This window comes from Filicampus tigris, chromosome 19 (assembly GCF_054856515.1).
Source record: "Filicampus tigris isolate MCC_2025a chromosome 19, RoL_Ftig_1.0, whole genome shotgun sequence".
NCBI classification, from domain to species: domain Eukaryota; kingdom Metazoa; phylum Chordata; class Actinopteri; order Syngnathiformes; family Syngnathidae; genus Filicampus; species Filicampus tigris.
The window spans coordinates 13,365,001-13,384,890 of NC_141235.1; the positions used below are offsets into that span (position 1 = coordinate 13,365,001).

The window sequence follows — 19,890 nt, forward strand, 5'->3', positions numbered from 1 at the left end:
CTAGATGCATATATAGTACGCTCTGTTTTAAGTGCTTTGCCAGCATCTTGAGGCATCTACACCCAATTACAACCCCCTTTAAAAGGAGGACGTCAATTAGTTTACATTTTTCTACATTCACGGCAGGGCTCCCCGCGAATATTGAATTGTGAATTTAAAACTATGCATTTATTGACAAATTTAATGCTCATTAACATGTTTTGCCTTCTCCAACCATTAATAAATGTAAATTATTGATAAATTCAATTATCATTCAAAAAATAATTCAAATCAAAAAGTATTTAACCTTACCAACAAACCCCAGCACAAGTTCATCAACGCTAGGGCTGGGTGAGGTTTTAAATATATTGATCTCAAAATATTTTCTCTATGCGAGTGAATATCAATAATACTGTGTATGGTTTAAAACACTGTAGAAAGCTTTGTGAGTGTTTGCCTTTTTTCCTGTATCAATCTGCTCCACTATCATTACCAGCTCTTGGAAATTTGACACATTTATACACAGTATTTTTATGGTGACATGGTCAAATTTTATCTACTCTTTGCTTCGAGCAAAAACTCAATTTGGGCCCCTCAAGAAATGCAGGAAATTAAAAATGCTCTTTCGCATGGACCTCTAACAGACATGGACCCTTACAATCGTCATTACGCTATACACATATAGACACAGATTTTGAACCTCCTATGAGTTATTGGTCCTTTGAAAAGTTTTGTTTCTAAATTAAAGTTATTATTATTATTATTTGCAGCTGTGATGACTTGATTGCTACACCAGACATGATAAATGGTCAATCACAGATGCACAATTCATGGTTGTGGCTGGGTCAGACAGTTAATTTGGGGTACAAACTGGAAGCCTTCCCCGTAGTTTACAAAATTGCACTGGCAGATGTATAGCTCGTAATTTGCAAAGCTTTGATCTAAAGCAGGGGTGCCCATTACGTCGATCGCGATGGACTGGTCGATCGCAAAGGTGTTGTGGGTAGATCGCCAGCCTATCATCCGTCCTCACTACTACGTATTGCTACGTTCACACCAACTGCGTTTGGAGCATTTCTGGCGGCGCGTTTGAATTGGAGTCAATGTAGTTCGCGCGGGCGGGCGCGGTTCCGTGCGGGGAGGCGCGAGTGATGCGTTTGGAGCGGTGGGACGCGGAGTGAAGCACCGGAAATCAGTCCATTCGCTCCATTCGGCTGTATAAAACAAGTCAACTTTTTTGCCATTTCGCCTCATGGCAGCCAATCAGCATCGGGTATACTGAGTCACACACAGCGTACTGTTCAGTCAGCGGCCAGCAAAATTGTTAGCATTGACATAGTGCGCAAAAAAGTTGACTTGTTTTATACGCGCCGAATGGAGCGAATGGGCGGATTGTTGTTGCTGCAAATCTGCTTGAGTTTGGCTATCAGCAGCTACTGTCCGGACTATGCGTCCCTGGCTGATTCCATTCAGTGCAAGTCATCAGAGTAAGGTAATTACAAAACATTTTTTGTTGTATTGTGCTATATACGTTGATGCAGTCATGCAAGCTACATCAGCATATACGGTACATATAAAAATAATTCTCAATATATTTATAAATAATGTGTTTTGCATTTTTAGTAGGTGGTAGATCATTTTGACTCGGTCATGTCATAAGTAGCTCTCAGGCTGAAAAAGTGTGGACACCCCTGATCTAAAGTATTAACTTTACAAATGTGTCTTGCTTTTTGTTTTGTTTTTGTCGTATCATGACAGATGACGGGCAACAATTATTGATACATTACAACAACATTTGGATATGGTTAAGCCTTACAGTGGTGGGACTTGCATGATATTGCCAACAAAACCTTTCAGTTTCTCCTCCACATCCAACTTGGTAATATGTTCTTGATAAGGTGAAAAAAAAGAGACAATAAGTGGTAAATCAGAAACATTTGATAGTATATGAGCAGATACACATTCAGATATGCACATTTACTTTGGACTTCTAATGGACTCTATGTGGCGGGAAGATTCGGAGGCGTACGAGCTTACTGTATACGTTTATTCTGAGCTACCAGGACGCTATCTGGAGGAAAAATAAGCTCATTCTTTAAAATTGTGTTAACGTGGGGCTTAATGGCTTGGAGCTGGTACTGTTCAAGATGGAAACGTTATCCGAAATAGTGAGTTTTTAAAAACATTATATAAAACATGAAACATTTCAGCAGATTGCAAGTATATTGTAAAGGGTTTGATGCTAATGCGTTCGATTAGCGACCGGAAGTTAGCACGCATCCTTCCCCCAAATGCGTAAATGACGCGTTCATAGAGTCCATTGCAACAGAAGAATTGATGTCGCGTATACTTACGGAAATCTTTCTCTTCTGTAACACTGCCAGTAGCATCAAGAGTGTCTGTTGCTTTACCCAACTCTGCAACAGCAATGTATTTCTGAAAGAAACAGCATGATTGATTGCTTAGTTTAATCTTACAGCACTTTGGTATTTAAATACAAAAATAGAAACTTAACATGAAAGTAACTCAGATGACACAGACAGGGAAATCGGCAGACCATCTCATCATGTTTGGATTCAGTTCTTGGATTGTTGTTGACCTTTCCTTGAAATTTTAGATTCTATTCAGTTATTTAGCTGCTGAACTTGTTAGAGCTCCATGTCCACAGTAGAAAGTTACCCATAGATGCTGTCAATTATCTATCAATTAGATCTGATTCATGCTGAGGCTACACTGCTTTTAGCAGGAAAGGCGGAGGTAGTGAATAAGACAACAACACAGGGCAATATATTGGGGGGGAGAACAGCATCATCCCAAAGTGTTTTCTCAAAGGGCAATGTGGCCACACTCAAAAAAGCTAATTTAGAAAATGATTTCTATTAGTATATAGTATTGTCGTATCTTTTCCTTATGATGAAGTAAAGAAATTCTTCTATTGCTCCTACCGACCACACCACTTGTTACAAACGTTATGACCTGTTTTATGGAACGGCAATGAATAATGCCTACGTGAGAGCATATGTGTGGTTCTCAAAGTATGATCCAGCCAGATGCTCAAATGCGGATAGTGAATATTTTTTTTATCTTCACAATTAATTAATCACCAGATTTCACTGCTTAAAATATTGCAAACATACTGCTGAGATAAAATAACCTTACTGAGATTTGTGCTGTCGCTTTTGTGGGAATGTATTTTGAGTGGTGAAAAATAAATGTCATAACCACTTCCTCTTGACATGCCAACATGCTGATATAATTAAGATTTATACTCTTAAAAAGCATCAGTTTCAAGAACTGTTGTTACCAATAAATTGGCAGCAGGTCAATGTAAACACAATACTGTTTAATCGAGTCCCATGCTGTCCATAATGTGACAATATGTTGGCAGAAAAAAAAATTATGTTTGACGTGTTTCCTTCTGTGTCCACGAGGTACCTCCAAAAATGTATGCCGTAATGTACTGTATGCTTCTGCCGGAGGTAATTTTCTATGTAATTGGTCTTTTTTTTCCGACTGGATATCTTTGCATGAAGGTAGTGAAGCTGTTCAAGTGAAAAAATAATTAATTTAAACATGCTTTATTATTTGAGTGCTAAGTGCCTGGTGCTCAGGTTCCAAGCGCTTCAGTATGAAGCAATGGAGTAACACGATATTCAACATTCTACTGCAAACAAAGGGCTGAATTAACTATCTGTATTGATTCAGAGCATACAGTACCTCAGTAAGGTTTGATTATAGCATATATCATTATGACCTGGTTTTGAACAAGTTAATTTTGGGGTTCTCGTGTCACTCTCCTGGACCATACTTTCTGAGAACCAGCCACATTCTGAACAATATCTCATTGAGATAATGTTTAGATATCCTGTGGGTGCCATTATCTTGACTATAGTGCCACAGCTCACCTTGGAACCAGCCAACATTGTGCTGAGCATTTTTGTGCCATTTCCAACACCAACAACTAAAAGGAACACAGAAGAATGCCATGAATTCAGACACACTAACAATAACATTATGATGATGACAATTAAAACTAAGACTGACGGGCAATTCTGGAATTATTATACTAAAATATCCTTTAAAAAAAGAGAAAACGGGGATACTGGACATACCTAATACTCCACTGGCAGCACTGTCGAGGGTTCCTCCGTGACCCATCTTCAGACTCTGTTTCTTTCTCTTCCTCGGGTTCGGGTTCTGCACACCGGCTTCTGTAAGACAAAACGGATAGTTATGTTCGCCCCAATGAACAAGACCCATTTCATTTATCTGCGTTACCCTTGAGTAAAGATTCTTTCAGTTTGTTCAAAACATCTGCAGACGTCGGTCCTTGCTTTTTATAAATTGCAAAGAGTCCATTCAAGGACTGCAGTTTAGATAGAGAACTAGTAATAGGTGCAGCTGCATTACTTCCAGCCATGCTTTTTTGTCAGTTCTCTTACGACATTGGAAAGCGACAATCTTCTTCGTTGGTTTCAGGCAACGTGTGAGCTCATGGCCGCCATCTGCCGGTCGTTAAATGTAACACGTTCCACTTCGTTGATAAGCAAACAATGCGGAATTCAATGAAATGTCACGAAATATTTAGAACAAATTTCTATCTAGAGATATTTCCATACCCTATGTTTGTGTTTTTGTATTCAAGACCAAAAGTGGTGTAGGCATTTGTGAGCCGATAAATCTCAATACATTGACCATGATGCCTCGCGCTCATAAACACTTCCTGGTTACTCACTCGGCTTCGTTTTTGTCTGTTAACTGTGTTGTGTATACAATGCGGCGCTCAAGTCTCAAAGGTCTGTTGTTATTTATATTTTGGTTGAATATATATAGTATGTAATTGTTGTAAATATTACAAAAAGTTTGACGTCTTTATTTTGGGCAAATACAAAGCACGTACTCGTATCTGAAACAGATAAGTTAGCCAAGTCACATTGTGTGAATGTAAGCGTAGTGTGGGAGTTTCCGAGTAAATGGAAGTCAACTGTGTACGTATGAAACGAAGAAAGTTTGTTTGTCTATTTTACTTTAAGCTGACGTCATTCTCTTAACCAGTATCTAGGTCATCGAGAATAGTGGGTGGCCTGTACAATTATCCAATTTCATTTAATTCGACTGCTGATTATTTATTTGCTAGAAACAATGCATCTTATTCTATCTGTGCTAGAGAAGAGACATATAGTGACAGTCAGAACCGTCAAATGCTCTTCCACTACAAAGCAGATGGTACAAACCGCGTATCTTGCTTTTGACACCCATACCACAGAAAAGTTTTATATTCAACGCAATAAGCCCAGATTTCACACTAAAGCAAATACCACAATTAGAGGAATAAGTAAAATGTTTTTATTACTAGAAACTACTCCAAGGAAACTCTAATCATTGATCTTTGTGAATGACTGTGTTTTAAGAAGATGCTATGGACAATTTTACCATTAAGAATTTCAAATTACAAACCATATTATTGAGGTTGACTCTCTGTTGTTTCTCTGATGTTTTCATCTTTTATTAGTTTAGGTGGGGATGAAGAAGTAAGGGCTGTGTGAAAGAAAAGACGGCAGAATGGAGGATTTCAGGCAGACATACTTATGCCTGTGTAAGGAAAAAGGTGTTGAGCCCCAAGAGAGTGTCATGGTCAAACTGCAGGAATGCAGGTCTCCCCGTCTGGATGTGAGTGGGCTAAGTCTGTCCGCAGATACCTGTGCACTCCTTGCCCGTGCTTTTCAAAAAGACACTTTCTTTTCAGAGGTGTCACTCAGTGACTGCATGGTTGGTGACGAAGGTGAGTGAAGACACCATGACAATGTGGCCTGATAATAGTATGCACAGTATACTGTATGTTTGCATACGCTTTCAAAAATGATGCCTTTCCAAACACAATTGATGATTTTCTATACTCCTCTTTTATTGACACATACACGCTGAGTGATGTTCTTAGTGCCAAAGGTGAATACATACAAATGGTTTGAACAACTAATTCTGTTTAATTAGTCATGGAAAATTAATAGTCCTTGTATCTCAATGAAATCAGATCTGGGTGTGAAACTGTTATTTATTGCACATATGTAGGATCATAACTACATTTTGTACCCTTGTGGGCAGGATAAATATGGATACAACTTTACCTAATTTCCCCCCCTAATTTCCATGAGGTGGCACTACCAGCACTACTCTGATAGACCCATAGATAATTTCTTGAATTAATTTTAGAGCTGGGGAAAAAAAGTCAACCACAAAAAATGGTAGGCACAAATATTTTTGACCCAAGGCCATCCACACAGCGATTACTCAATTATTTGATGGAAAATTTGTTAGGAAATTCGATTCTAAAATGATTTAAATGACAGCCTAATGAATTTACAGAAGTCAATTCAAAGTAAAAAACCCTTTCCCTGTGTCTCCTCCAAATCTCCTCAGCACACGTGGTTTGTGGTGTGTATCGTAGGGTTACCAGACATTTTCCATTTGTTCATGTGTCTGTCCACATTTTGTGACGTATAAAAAGTGTATTATTTAGTTCACACAATCACTGGTTGGTTTGCATGGCATTCATTATATACAGTGGTGACTGGTCACATATTGATGTAAAAGTACTCATCCACCAATATTACAAAAGACTGAAAACATTTGAGTTTGACTTCCAAAGACTAATATGAGACAAGATATGCACGTATATCCCCCAAAAAACAAGCTCATGTGTGTAGGTAACATCACTGCTTTTGCTTTCTTAGTATCTTCTGGGACTGCCATACATTACTTATCATTGTTGAATGTATCACATGATCATGCAGCTAAGTTAACACAGTCTACAAAAACATTTTGTCTGCCAGTTTAAAGAAAAACGCAACCAAACTGGCCAAGAAAATATCTAGACTTAAAACTGATAGAGCATACATTTTACCTGCTAAAGAGAGAGACCCTCCAAAACAAACAACAACCTCAAAGAAGCTTTATGCAAGTAATGCTCAAACATTGGTGTTTCGCCGCAAATATCTGAGCTGTGTTTCAAATGCAGTATGCCTCCCTGTTCCAATACTTTTGGAGGTGTAATTATTATCACCCATTTTTTTGTAGCTTTTCTTCTCCGCATGGGACTCATATCAAAGTATTTAACCATGTTTATGTTTACCGCCGTGTGTGTTGACTCTTAGGTGTCAAAGTTTTCCTGACTGGTCTTTTTTACAATACAACCCTTAAAATCTTGGATTTAAAGGTAACTTTTTACAAATGAACCTGTATTGACTCTTAGATGCTGAATATATTTCATGATCATTTTTTTCCATGCAAAATAATACAAACAGGGAAATAACCTGAAATCATCAGGGGCTGAGGCATTGGGAAAGTTGTTGGCACGTAACAACACTCTTACTCGGTGAGAACTACGGCTTTTGTTCTGTCAGTGCACCTTTGCTTACTATTATTATATTGAAATGCAAATATAGTTGTGTATTGTAACTACATCACAACTGGAACATTGACTCAACATTTTGTGTGCAGGTTAGTGCTAGACTGGAATGCACTCGGAGTGTGGGATGAAGCCTTCGCTATCTTTTGTGAGGGTTTGGGCTCCAACAGTGTGCTGACACATCTTGACCTGCGTAACAATCAGATCAACCATCATGGAATGTTAGCACTTGCTCAGACACTTAAACGCAACAGCAGCCTGAAAGTACTTGGTGAATCACACACAAATCTTAAAAAAAAAAAAAAAAACTAAAGATATCATACAGAATTGTCAAAGTATGAAGTCACTCCTAGTTTTGTTGTTTTATGGGAGTAAATCTGACTCCACATTGAAAATAGCAGATTTAGTCTTTTTGGGGGCCCATATGCAATTGGTGCTCACCTTTAGCTTTTAGGGCTAAACAAGTAGCCACCGCATGCTCCACCCCTAGTCATCATGGTAATTAAAATCGTAGTCAGTATTAGACCAGTAATAACTGTTCAAGCTGCCAACTCAGCAGCATCAGCGCCCCCAGATAGATCCCATTCCATCATCACATGCAACATAGTTATCGTCACCAAGCCATTATTATTAGAAGCTAATGGTGGTAACACTGTTATGTAAAGCTGGTATGCAGCTCTGCTTACCATTTGACATGATAGTACTTCGACCGCTGCGTCAAAGTGGTTCTTTTGCTGTAGAGCTTTTCGTCATTGGCGGAGAAACTCAATAGGATGGTTGTTATGTTAATTTGCGGTTTTGTAAGAGTTGTCAGAAGTGCAGAATGACAAACATGAAAAAGTCCGTTTTCAGTAACGTGTCCCCTAATATATATTTTTAACTTACCTGGACACCCCATTCACGCTCTTAATTTTTTTTTGTTTCTGACTGTTGACAGATCTGAGGTGGAACAACATTGGTCTCCTGGGTGGCAGGTGTCTTTTGGAGGCTCTGCAGAGCAACCACAGTGTTGAGCAATTGGAGTTGGCTGGAAACAACATACCCAGCGACACACTGAAAGCACTTGGTACTTATGGTCTTGATTTGTTTTGTTTTTTTCTACCCTGTCGAATTTTTGCAGTTTCTTTAACATGCACCTCAAAATTGTGTTTTTCTTTGAAATCAGTATAGTGGTACCTCTACTCACGAAATTAATTGATTCTGTAAGAAATTTCTTAACTAGAAAATTTTCTAAGCAGAGACGTGTTTTCCATGCCCTAATCCATTCCAAGCCCCCCAAAATTCAGGCATACATTTTGTATGAAGCATAAAAATGCATCAAAACATGGAAAACATGTTACCATTAGATTATTGCACAATAAATGAGAGTTGTGCATAATGTAAAAAACAAAGAAAAGAGTAAAGAATAAAAATGATGGTCCTTTTAATTGCTGTCATCATCGCTTTTTGCCCTCTTTGGTTCATGTTCTCTCTCAGAAGTGGTTTTTGCCTGGCGTTTTGTAAAGAACTGATTTAATGACATGGTGACTGTCGATACATTACGGTCAAATTCTTTGGCCAGATCAACCAAACGCATCCCCTTTTCATACTTTTCTATTATCTCTTGCTTTGTTTGTATGGACAAAAAACTATTTTCTTCTTTTTTTTTTTCTTTTCCTCGTTTCCCCATCACTTTCTTGGGGTCCATAGTGAATACTGTAATTCACATAAAACTATCGGAACACCTCACCACCTGTTTCCATAGTCGTGAGTAAATTTACAACACTGTAAATCTTGGCAAATAAAGTCTCTATTTTCTCAGTAACACATCAAAATCTGATTGATCAAAACTTGACCAACAAACCATTTAAAATACCATTTCCTGCTTTCAAATGTGCCACTTTGACTTTGGATCAATGTCTTTTTAACTCATTCACTGCCATTGACGAATTTACTTGTCTTTTCACAGTCCAGCCATTCAATCCCAGGAATTTATTTTTTTATATTTATTTTACTTTTATTATTTTATTATATTTTTTTCAAAATTTTTCAATCATTAGGGTAAAAGGGGTCTGAAATTGTCTGGCACTGAATGAGTTAAAAAAAAATTAAATGTGGTCAGGACATCTTCGTGCCACTTATAACTGCCTATACTGTCTAACGCCTTCAGAGCACATTGTTGGACGCAACACAGATCGACAATCCACCATGAGAGAAAGCCACAGCAGAACCCAGGTCCTCAGCAAGGAGATTCAGATCCTGAAGCAGGAGAAGGGACGTCAGGTAGCTGAGACACTAAACAAATTCTGTTATAATAGTCTTTATTCACGTTATAATTGTCTTCATATAGGTCATAATTCCAATAGTTGAGACAGTGAACTACTATTGCCAGTGTACGTATACGTACTGTATATCTAATTATGTGCTTTTAGTCTTCAATCCCCTAAATATACAGCAAGTAAAATACAGTGCGTACTGTGTACACACCACTCTTCAAATGCGATGTCTGATATCTGTGACATAATCTAAAATCTGTACAACTCAGTTTATAAAAAAAAATAAAAAATAGGTCACTGTTTTTCACAGGGGAATAAAAAATACACAACTGAGATAATGGGGTTATATAAGTGTGCACACTCTCTAAAAATTGGGATGTGGTTGCATTCAGAATGAATCAGTCACATTCAAACTCATGTTAAATGGGAGTTATCATACACCTGCCACTGTTGAAATTTCCTCTGATTAACCTCATATAAAGTTCCGATGTTGTCTTTTCCTGACATTTTTGTGACATGTTAAAGCACAAACCATGGTCCGCACATATCTTCTTGTTCAATCGCATTAGTCAAAAGGGTACAGAATTATTCACACATCCCAGTTATAAGAGGGTGTGCTCACTTGTGCTACTACATTATCTCAATTTTTATTTTATTTACTCCCCTTTTTTTCAAATTGAGTACAGGTTAAAGGTCACATTTAAGGAAGAAAAAATGTCAAAATGAGCTCATTTTTTTACATCACAAAAAATGGAATTCGAACAAGGGTTTGTAGACTGTCCACTGTACACCTTAACCAAGAAACATACAGTTTTGGCCTCTTAAACAGTAGATGCTTGTATAAGAAAAAAAAAGGAGCAGTGAGTCTCAACCAGTGTACCAGTGTGAGAGATCATCAAGTGTATCCAATGTCAATTATTTTGACCAAAAAACAAATTATTTAATTAAACAAATGTTTTGTTCATTTATTTATGCCAATCACATATAGTAACAGGCAAAACAATAAAATGGTCTTCAACTAGTTGACAGAAGGTACATAATGACCCCGTACAACCACTTTTTGTGAATTGTTTTGTTAAGCGGTGTGCCATGAGGTTTTTTTTCCAATGTGAAATATGTGTCTTGGCTCAATAAAGGTTGAGAAACACTGCTTAAGAGAACCATAACTTCCTTAATGTTTCCTGTTTGCTATAGTTTTTATAAGTTTAAATAAAAATTCAGCCTCTTTAATTGTATTGCTCCTCCACTTTTTCAGTTCCAAAACTTGATGGTGACCATTGACAGACAGAGAGAGGAGATGGGACAGTCAAACCGGTGAGACCATAACTCATACGTAACATAACTGTGGAAGAAGATCACTGACTATCCGTCTTTGCAGACACTAACACACATATAGTACTCTATACAGTCAAAGAAACATACACAATTTGCAGTTACTTCTTGTGAACTATCAAACTATTTTTAATTTTTTTTTAAATACATTAAATGTTATGTCCATGGCATAATCTATTTCTGCTTTGTTTACTTGTTAGGTCTACTTCCATACAAATCAGTCAACTCCAGGAAGCCCTAAATGAGAGGAAGTCAGCTGTAAATTCTCTCACCGCCAAGTAATAATTTCTTTCATTCCAAATTCACGATTCAACGCAAGGGTGCATTTGTCCCCAGCTTAAAGTGCAAGTCAACCCAAACTTATTTTTTTAAGAATATGTTCTATGCAGGCTCACTAATTGAAACGAGGCATTCTGATTCATATTTTGTTTGTGGAATATGAGTTAAGCAACAAAATCCACACGTTTTAGCCATCACTGGGGACGTCTATTTTGTCACTTCTGTCGAGTGTCAACTGAAAATGACATCAGACACCCGAAGGGCTCAGATAACGACCAATCATAGCTCATATTCAGAAAACAAGTGAGCCGTGATTGGTCGTAATGTCATTTTCAGTTGACACTCGACAGAAGTGACAAAATGGCTGCCCCCTGAAATGGCTGAAAACGGGTGGATTTTGCTGGTTAACTCATATTTCATATTTCTCATATTGCCTTGTTTCAACTAATGGCCCTGCATATAACCTATTCTTGAAAAAAATATGTTTTGGTTGACTTCGTCTTTAAGTCTAGGAAGTGTTTGTATGGAGTGCAAAGTGAACTGTTGTTATCAGGCACACTTGACTCTGGATGCGCTGCCTTACAGTATTTCAGTACAATAAAATTGATGTGGTGTGCAGATTGCAGATGACGGAGGCTGCCCTTGCACTCTCTGAGCAGAAAAATCACAGCCTGGCTGAGCTTATAGCAAGGTTGAAGGTTGAGAAGGAGCAACTCACGGAGACACAGAGCAGAGAGAAGAAGAAAGTACATGAGGTAGAAGGACATGCAGGATAAAGAAGCATAACTTGACACAGTCGCGGATCATCATAGTTTAGTAGTTTATCGACTGGCAGCACCCTTTTAATTTTTCCTAAGGCAACAGGCAGAGAAATACTGCTGAATAATTGTTAATAAAGTTCATGGCCACTATTTATGTACAGATTTTTGTTTTTCACAATTCTGGAGATCATTAAGACCAGTAAAACTAGCAAAGCCTAAAGATATTTGCACAGTACTGTCGCTGAGAAATGCAGTATTACTGCCAAAATCTGCCAGTCACTTAAAAGCACATTAAAGGGGAAGTCAACCCTAGCAGTTGAGACTAATCGCGACTCACCTGTTTTCTGAAGCTGAGCCATGATTGGTTGGTCAACCGTGATTGGTCGTTACCTGAGCCCTGATTAGTTGTGATGTCATTTTCAGTCAACCGAAGTGACAAAATGGCCGCCCCCAGAGATGGCTAAAACGGGTGGATTAACTCGTATTCCACAAACGCAATATTAATCACATTGCCTTGTTTCAACTAGTGGGCCAGCATAGAAGATATTCTTGGAACAAAATGTTTAGGTTGACTTGCTCTTTAATGATGCTGTGGTATTAACACTTTTTATGTAGTTTGAAGGTTTTGATATTTTCTGCTCCTTCAGGACAGTGTTTCCAGGGAAGGAAAGCTTCTCAGAGACATCCAAAACTTGACAGACACCAATGTCCAACTAAGAAATAAGGTGCAGTGATTCATTCTTGATAGACACACATCGGTTTTTATGATTCCCTTTAATTGCTCTGATTATTTTTTATTTTTTTTTGTATCTCTTAGGTGGAGGAGGTGGAGCGCAAGTGCAAGTCCCAGCAGCAGCAGCTTTTTGAGCTAAAACAAGAACTGACCAACAGCACAGCTGAGCTGAAGCTCAAACTAGCACAGGCAGAAGGCAACAAACAGTCAGAGCTGGGCATCGTCTATCCGTCTATAACTTCTGGGCGGTATTTCCGGCCGACCCACGTGGTCCCAGTTTGTCCCTCGTCGGCGACAGCCAATCGGTGCCGAGAACATAATTGTTACATCACGCAGGCGCCGCACAAGCAGACACGCCGCCAAATAAAGAAAAAAATATCAATTAAAAATAACAGACACACACACGTACAGCGTGGTGATCGGTGAAATAGAAACAAAATGGGGCACATGTCATTGTATCTGTGGGACTGATAGGTATAGAACACCGTTTTATTTTTTAGGTATAGAACACCGTTTTATTTTTTCTTTGTTTGGCTGCGTGTCAGGAGTGGGGCACCTGCGTGTGACGTGGTACCGATAAAGTCAGTTCCCGATGGAGTTTTGCTGACTCGACCAACCGACCGGAGGGGTCTGAAATATAGACGAGAACTCATAGACTGACTAAAGCATAGGCGAATGCCCAGCTCTGCAAACGATGAAAATTTATAGCACCACTTTCACAATGTCATTTCCGATATGGATTCTATCTTGTCTTCTCACAGACCGCCTGGAAATCGAGAAGCGAAGGTTCAAGCAAGGCCTGGAGGACATGGATCATCTACGACAAAGAGAGGTATTTCCTCACTCTTACAGTGAATTTCCTCAGTAGTTCCTGAGCAGCAAGGAAAGCAGGGAGATGGGACTGATTAATGTGGCCGCACCGTAAAAATGGCACGGGACATAGGCATTTTCAAACTGAGGCAGAAGTAGGGCTGAACGATTAATGAAAATAGAAGTAGTAGAATGCAATTTTCAAATCGTGACTGTTGAGATTTGGAACAAACAAAAAACAGCCATAACCACGCCATGAGATCAAGAACCTTATGTCACCACCTACACTTTAGTGTCTCTTTCATGTACACTCATAATAACACTTCCCCTCAATAGCAGACTAAGAAATACTGTATTTCAATGGTGTGGCCACTGGCAAGGTTGAGACCATGCCAAAGCCTACACGTGTTCACAAGTATGCGTTGAGAGAGGATGTCATGTCATGGACAAGAAGTCCAGATATGGGCACTTTACCCTATTTTGCCGGTCGTCCTCCATCCGCAACCTGGGCGTCCTTCTGTCATCGTCCCTCTTATTCATAAAAATAATCATGGATGATTTGTCCTCATCCATTTAAAGCATTTCTGTCCTTATATTTCGTCAGTCCGTCCCACCCCCCAAAAAAAAAAGCCAGAAAGGGAAAGTTTAGTCGGAGTCGCCGACGGACGGCCGTTTAAAATTAGCGGCGGACCGGCCTTTCGGCGGGTACTATTTTCTCCCTCCGGAAAAAAAAGGCGAATGATGGACGATGGAAGAGCTGCAGACAGATGACAAATAACGGCTGCTCAATTTTTACAAAAAATTATTCGGCCCTATAATAGTCATGAACATGCGTTATCACAATTGGTTGGTAGAATCAAAATTGTAGCGCGTATACCATAGCTACCCTGCAGACCCTACTGAGAAGTACCAATAAATTAGGCCACTGATTCTGTATCAACTATATTTTGACTTAAAACATGAAAACATGACACATTGTATTATCATATAGTATTATCCAATTATCTTGGTGCAATATAATGAGACTGTAATTTTTTTTCAAATAAAATAATGTATGATAACACTGGGAAACAGTGTTTATCTATTTATTTATTTTTATTCCCGGGATGTGTACTATGTAACGACTATGTGATATTTTATCAAATTTTGATTAAATTTGATCACTGAGAAAAACAATTTCTGAAACCAAATTTTCTGCAGTGGGTTTGGTAGCGTTTAATATCTAACTGCCAATAACGATAATCTTTGTCTAATAACACGTTATTACCGGTAGTTTTATCCAGGGCTTCAGATTGCCCCTAAATGGTGGCATTTTGCCCCTAAAATATGAGACAATGCAAAATTATCTAGCAACTCGCATGTGTGTGACGAGTGAATTTGATGGCTTATTTATTATTCTTGAATATTTTTTTATTGCTGAAAATTTTCTGCTCCACCTTTCAGCCCATTTATCAGTAATGTAGTAAAAATTTGTGGAAATGTGTATATTTAATTTGTAAGTTGAATTACAGTGTATGCCTATAACATTTCCATTTTGGGCCACTGTGCTCCTAAAAAAAGTAAGTCTGGAGCCCTAATTTTATGGCTTTTATGGCTTGATTTCTATATGTATTTAAAAAAAAAAGCTGTTTTTCATCAGCTATAATTCAGTATTTTTCATTTTATGTTGTACTCGTCATTGGAAAATAAGTGTGTGTTCTTTACATTGTATTTTTAAAATGTACAGAAAGTACTGGGTGTCTTTCCAGGTTGAACATGTTAATCGGCATCTAGAGGAAAGTGAGAAAACCCTTCAGGAACGCATCTTCAAACTGGAAGGACAACGAATTCAACTTGAAGAGGTTTGACCTTTAAACTCACAATTTATTAAGGATTAATTGTTATTTGTAGATGGAAAGGGACCCTGATTGTAAAGTGTGGTACAAATAACAACTAATATCACTAAATACTCTACAGGTATTGTTATGTAGTATAAAATAACAATAACAGGAAAACATTGCTTTTCATACTTCAACTTCAAATACAGTTATTCACAAATAAAATTTCCAATAAAAATACCTTAAGCGGAGTATAACATGCCCATTTGACCCAAAAGCTTTATACTGCCTAAAGTGTTTACAACTCAATATAGATGACCTACATACTTCCATCAAAAAACATAAACTGGTTGATGATCACAGGCCAGTATTTTGTAACAGTGTCCCGCCTTTCTTTTAGGACTTGAGTAAGGCCAAAGCAGCATGTGTGGCAGAGAGATCTCAGGCAGAGGAGGAACTGAGTAAAGCTCGTGTTCAAGCGCGCCAGGAAGAGGTTGGTGTAAAAACTTGCACTACATTGGTTTCATAGTCATTCATCAGCTGGTCTGTTGAGATATTTGTTTTCGTTTGCACCAACTGTCCTGTTATAAACTGTGTTTGAGATCTCAATATGGGCCACGTGGAAGAAATGTAGAACTCCAAAGAATCAGAAATCATCATTAAGTCAGTTGAACCTTTTAATGACCCCCGTTGAGACCTCATTCTTTTCTACAGCAGCTTTTTTTTTTATGTATACACTGTTTGATATACAGAACTGTATAACTAGAGAATGAATAATTGAATTTTACTGGTGAGATACATTGTGATCGTCTATGATTTTGCATTTGTTATTTTAAGATAACAAGACTTACCACTCTGCCCTTTTCCTTCCATTCTTGTTTTTTTTTGTTTTGTTTTTTTGGGAGCAGCACGAACGTGTGTCATCATTGGAGGAGAAACTTCGCTCAGTTCGTTCCTCGTTGCAGGAGGTCCAGCTGCACGTTTCCCAACAGAAACAGATCATCTCTGAGCAGCAGGCCAAGAACAGTCAACAAACCATTGAGACAGACTGCCTACGTCGCAGAATTGAGGAGCTCCAGCAGGTACGGACACCGGTAGCCAGAGGTGGGCATTTTACTAAGGTTTTCCGGCCCGTCAACCGCCATCCGTCTGCAACCTGGATACCTGTCCGCCATCAGTCTATTTTTCAAGCCGGACCAAACTGTAATCGTCTATTGGTTAGTCCGTCTATTATTTTAACTGCGCTTCCGCTAGCTCTTCTTTCGGTAAACGTCTCCGATCCACAAAAAGATTTTAGTCAAACAGATTGTGTACTATTATGCAGTTATTATTAGTGTATCTACATCATTCTGCCCAAAGAGTTTCACAAAGCATCACATGCACTTATTTTATTTTCAAACGAGCCGGCTTTCATTTTTTTGTTTTTTTTTTGCAAGGGGAAAACTAGTGTGGTGCCAAAGGAAAGGAGATACAGGAGGTGTAAGAAAATTTTACTCAACATCGCTCGCTAAAGAAAACAGAAAACCAAAACGGACGTTCGTCAAACCAAAAAACAATTTGGGGGGCAAAAAACACATCACCCCCCCAACACACCTCTCAACCCTTAGTTCCATGGGGGAATTATGTCAGCAAACAACACCCTTGCACACAATTGGAATTTATTGTGAAACAGTGTGGACCACTTCAACAAAGTGACTTTACACAAAAAACAGGATTTATAAAACAGAATGGACAACTTCACACAAAATATATATATATATGGACACAGCCAAATTAAAAAAAAAAAAAACACACACACAATGCGTATGGTGAAATAAAAAAACAATGTGGCACAACCTTATATATCATGAGTTATGACATTGCAGTCTTTGGGACCTAGAGGCATACAACACGGCAGCTTTCTTCCTGAGACGAAGACAGAATTGTTTGTTTACACTGTGCAACTGTTTTACCGTCAACCAAGATGTCATTTAGCAGCCAACACAACCACCAGATTGTCACAAACCTTTTTGTAATTGATTATCCTATTGATTATTCATTCGATTACTCATGGAATTTTACCCATCGGAATACAACAGCGGTGGTGGCCAGTCATGCATTTATGTGTTCCTGTTTCCAAGTGACCCAGCTCCACTTTGCAGTAATGACATAAAATGTTAATTTTGAGGATAAAAAGATCCCCATATCCTGGGCATAATCCAAGGATGTTATTTCTGTTGCTGGAAGAGTGCGACATGCGTCTGACCGTCTGCAGCAACAAATGTCAGTGCAGAAACACGGAACATTTGTTCCAGGCATCGCAAATATGGTTTAAAAATTATTATTTATAGTTTAGAGGCATACATTTTTGTGTCGACCAATATTTTGGACCATCTTGGTTGTGTCGACCCAAGATGGTCGACTTTTTCCCCCAAGCCTAATAGATAAATAAAATGAAAGACTACTGACTGACTGAATGAAAAAATGTTTTCCCTCAAATTGCAGCCTTTGCAATTTGGAAATTGCATTATAGTACACTGAAATGTCGATTTGAATTCAATTAATTGTTCATCCCTAATATAAAGTAACGCGCATGTAGTCGTAGTGTGTGAGTGTGTGTGTAACAGGCTGCCAGCAGAGGTGGGCATTGGATTTTCGCCCGTCTACGTATTCCACTACAACCAGGTCAAGTCCGAACGGACCTCACAGTCCATTATTGATGGACGCCCATTTCATTGTCACAAACGGAAACACCCACCCTAGCCTCATCCAGGTCGCATTTGAAAAAAATCGGAATTGAGCCATTCAGACTGTCATAAAAAAATCAGATACAGGTCGCATATGGGCATTTGCCTGCAGTGTGAACCTAGCCTTACAACCATGTCATTGTCCAAATACTTGGGAGTTTGTTCCGACAGTGAAAAATGTAGCTGATTTGTCTAAACTGCATTCAGCATACAGGGAAGGCATGAGCACAAGACACAGGAAAATCAAGCAAAATTGAGACCAAAACACAATGCCTAACAAAACCTACCAGTAATTGAATTGGAAGCCAATACGTGACAACAGCCAAAGCACTTCATTTGAAATGCTGAAACAGCATCTTAAACAATTTTTATAATTGCAGGAACTGTCCGGGAAGGACCAGGAAAAGGTGGCTGAGGTGAGTCGAGTCAGGTTGGAGCTACAGGAGCAGATCGGTCACTTGGAGGCCGAGAGGATTGCACAGGGAGGACTGAAAGAGAAGATCAGTGCCCTTGAGAGAGAGATTAAAGGTGCCTCTCGTGGTCTTTTTGTCTACTATAACGCATATGTTGAAGTTCAGTGACGATCCACCAACTGATGATTTAAGACAATTAAACTACAGTTCATATTGGTCAAAATTTGAACTTTGCTTTTTGGATTACATTCGTTTTCCTGATTGAATACGATAGTATTGTTATTGTATACACTTTCTATAAATGGTAAGCCTTTTGTTCATTGTCACACAAATTTTCAACAATAGTAATAATAAGTGACGATGTTAATGCCGTTCTTTGTGGTTTACTGTTGTCATTGTAGTACTGAGTAGTAACCACCGAGAGGCGCTGCTCGACAAAGACAGCGAGATGTCTTCACTGCTGGAGAAGCTCCGACTTAAAGAAGCAGAGATCAAGAGGATGAGGGACGATGAAGCCCAAAGAGCAACATATCTACAGAATGCCATTCTCACCTATGTTCAAGGCTCCCCTCTGGCACAGTACAGCAGCTCCAATAAATGACTCGGCCTCAAGCCTAAATTCTGGGCCTTACTGACGAGTCCATATTTCATCTGCAAAAACGCTTTAAACACTGTAAATGGTGCTACTTCAAAACATACAGTTGTCGCCTTTCGTGTTCATTCTCATCCCACTCAGAGTGATGACTTTCATACTATTTTATGAAAACACTTAAAAAAAATCATCCTGCTTGTCACGTGAGAAGTTGACATGCAATGTCTTATTAATAAAATCTTTTTTCAGGGTGTAGTCATATTTTTCACCATTGGAACCTTTTCAATTTTCTTATGAGACAAAAAGAGTAGAACTCTTTTAGAAAGATGTTTATGACATGCTGTCAAATGTGAGATATAAAATCCCTCAATTTTGTAGACACAGTTTCTAGACTGTACTGTTTTTTAAAGACTTTTATACTACTTCTGTTTGGACAGCTTTGGACTTTTTATTGTGTGTGTCAGAACGTTCACTTGCATATGCAAATGAAGGCAAAGATGCATGTACTATACGTAATAGTTTGATACTGTTTTGATTTGAGGTATTCATAGATTTAAACCAATAAAATATAATTTCATGAACGAATTATTTTTGATTTATTGAATGGATAGCTTGGCCTGTTCTACTGTCTCTGGGAGTGCTCACTGTGGCATGGGGATGCATGAGGTCACTTGTTTCTGTAACCAAAGATCTTTGCTATCAAGATAGTTCTCTAGCAATATTTTCATGTTTTAGTTCAGCACTTCGATGTCCGGATTTGCCTATTACATTGCCACTTACAGAGCTTT

At 38.6% G+C, this 19,890-nt stretch overlaps 2 protein-coding genes across 4 annotated transcripts in view; one reads left to right on the forward strand and one right to left on the reverse strand.

Moving 5' to 3' along the window:
- The window catches only part of trub1 (TruB pseudouridine (psi) synthase family member 1), a 6,275-nt gene extending 1,806 nt beyond the window's left edge, over positions 1-4,469 (reverse strand). Inside the window, exons 1-5 of the mRNA XM_086017673.1 lie at positions 4,258-4,469; positions 4,092-4,190; positions 3,885-3,940; positions 2,334-2,415; positions 1,796-1,868 (exon numbers count right to left, since the gene is read on the reverse strand). Coding sequence (XP_085873799.1) covers positions 1,796-1,868; positions 2,334-2,415; positions 3,885-3,940; positions 4,092-4,190; positions 4,258-4,399 — 452 coding nt within the window. The 5' untranslated portion in view covers positions 4,400-4,469. The remainder of the gene's footprint in view (positions 1-1,795; positions 1,869-2,333; positions 2,416-3,884; positions 3,941-4,091; positions 4,191-4,257) is intronic.
- Positions 4,470-4,638: 169 nt separating this feature from the next.
- lrrc45 (leucine rich repeat containing 45) lies at positions 4,639-19,687 on the forward strand. Of its 3 annotated transcripts, none has more exons than XM_086017271.1 (18): positions 4,639-4,775; positions 5,497-5,761; positions 7,131-7,192; positions 7,281-7,351; positions 7,477-7,655; positions 8,322-8,450; positions 9,534-9,646; positions 10,895-10,953; positions 11,172-11,249; positions 11,870-12,005; positions 12,659-12,736; positions 12,829-12,940; positions 13,506-13,576; positions 15,303-15,395; positions 15,772-15,864; positions 16,280-16,453; positions 18,478-18,625; positions 18,912-19,687. In XM_086017271.1, exons 2-18 carry the CDS (start codon positions 5,542-5,544, stop codon positions 19,109-19,111), a joined length of 2,016 nt encoding a protein of 671 aa, XP_085873397.1. In that variant the 5' UTR covers positions 4,639-4,775; positions 5,497-5,541; the 3' UTR covers positions 19,112-19,687. The 3 variants fall into 3 exon arrangements, with proteins under 3 accessions (XP_085873397.1, XP_085873396.1, XP_085873398.1); XM_086017270.1 differs by having other exon boundaries at positions 4,698-4,775; positions 5,492-5,761; XM_086017272.1 differs by lacking the exon at positions 4,639-4,775 and having other exon boundaries at positions 5,504-5,649; positions 5,726-5,761.
- Positions 19,688-19,890: the final 203 nt, after the last annotated feature.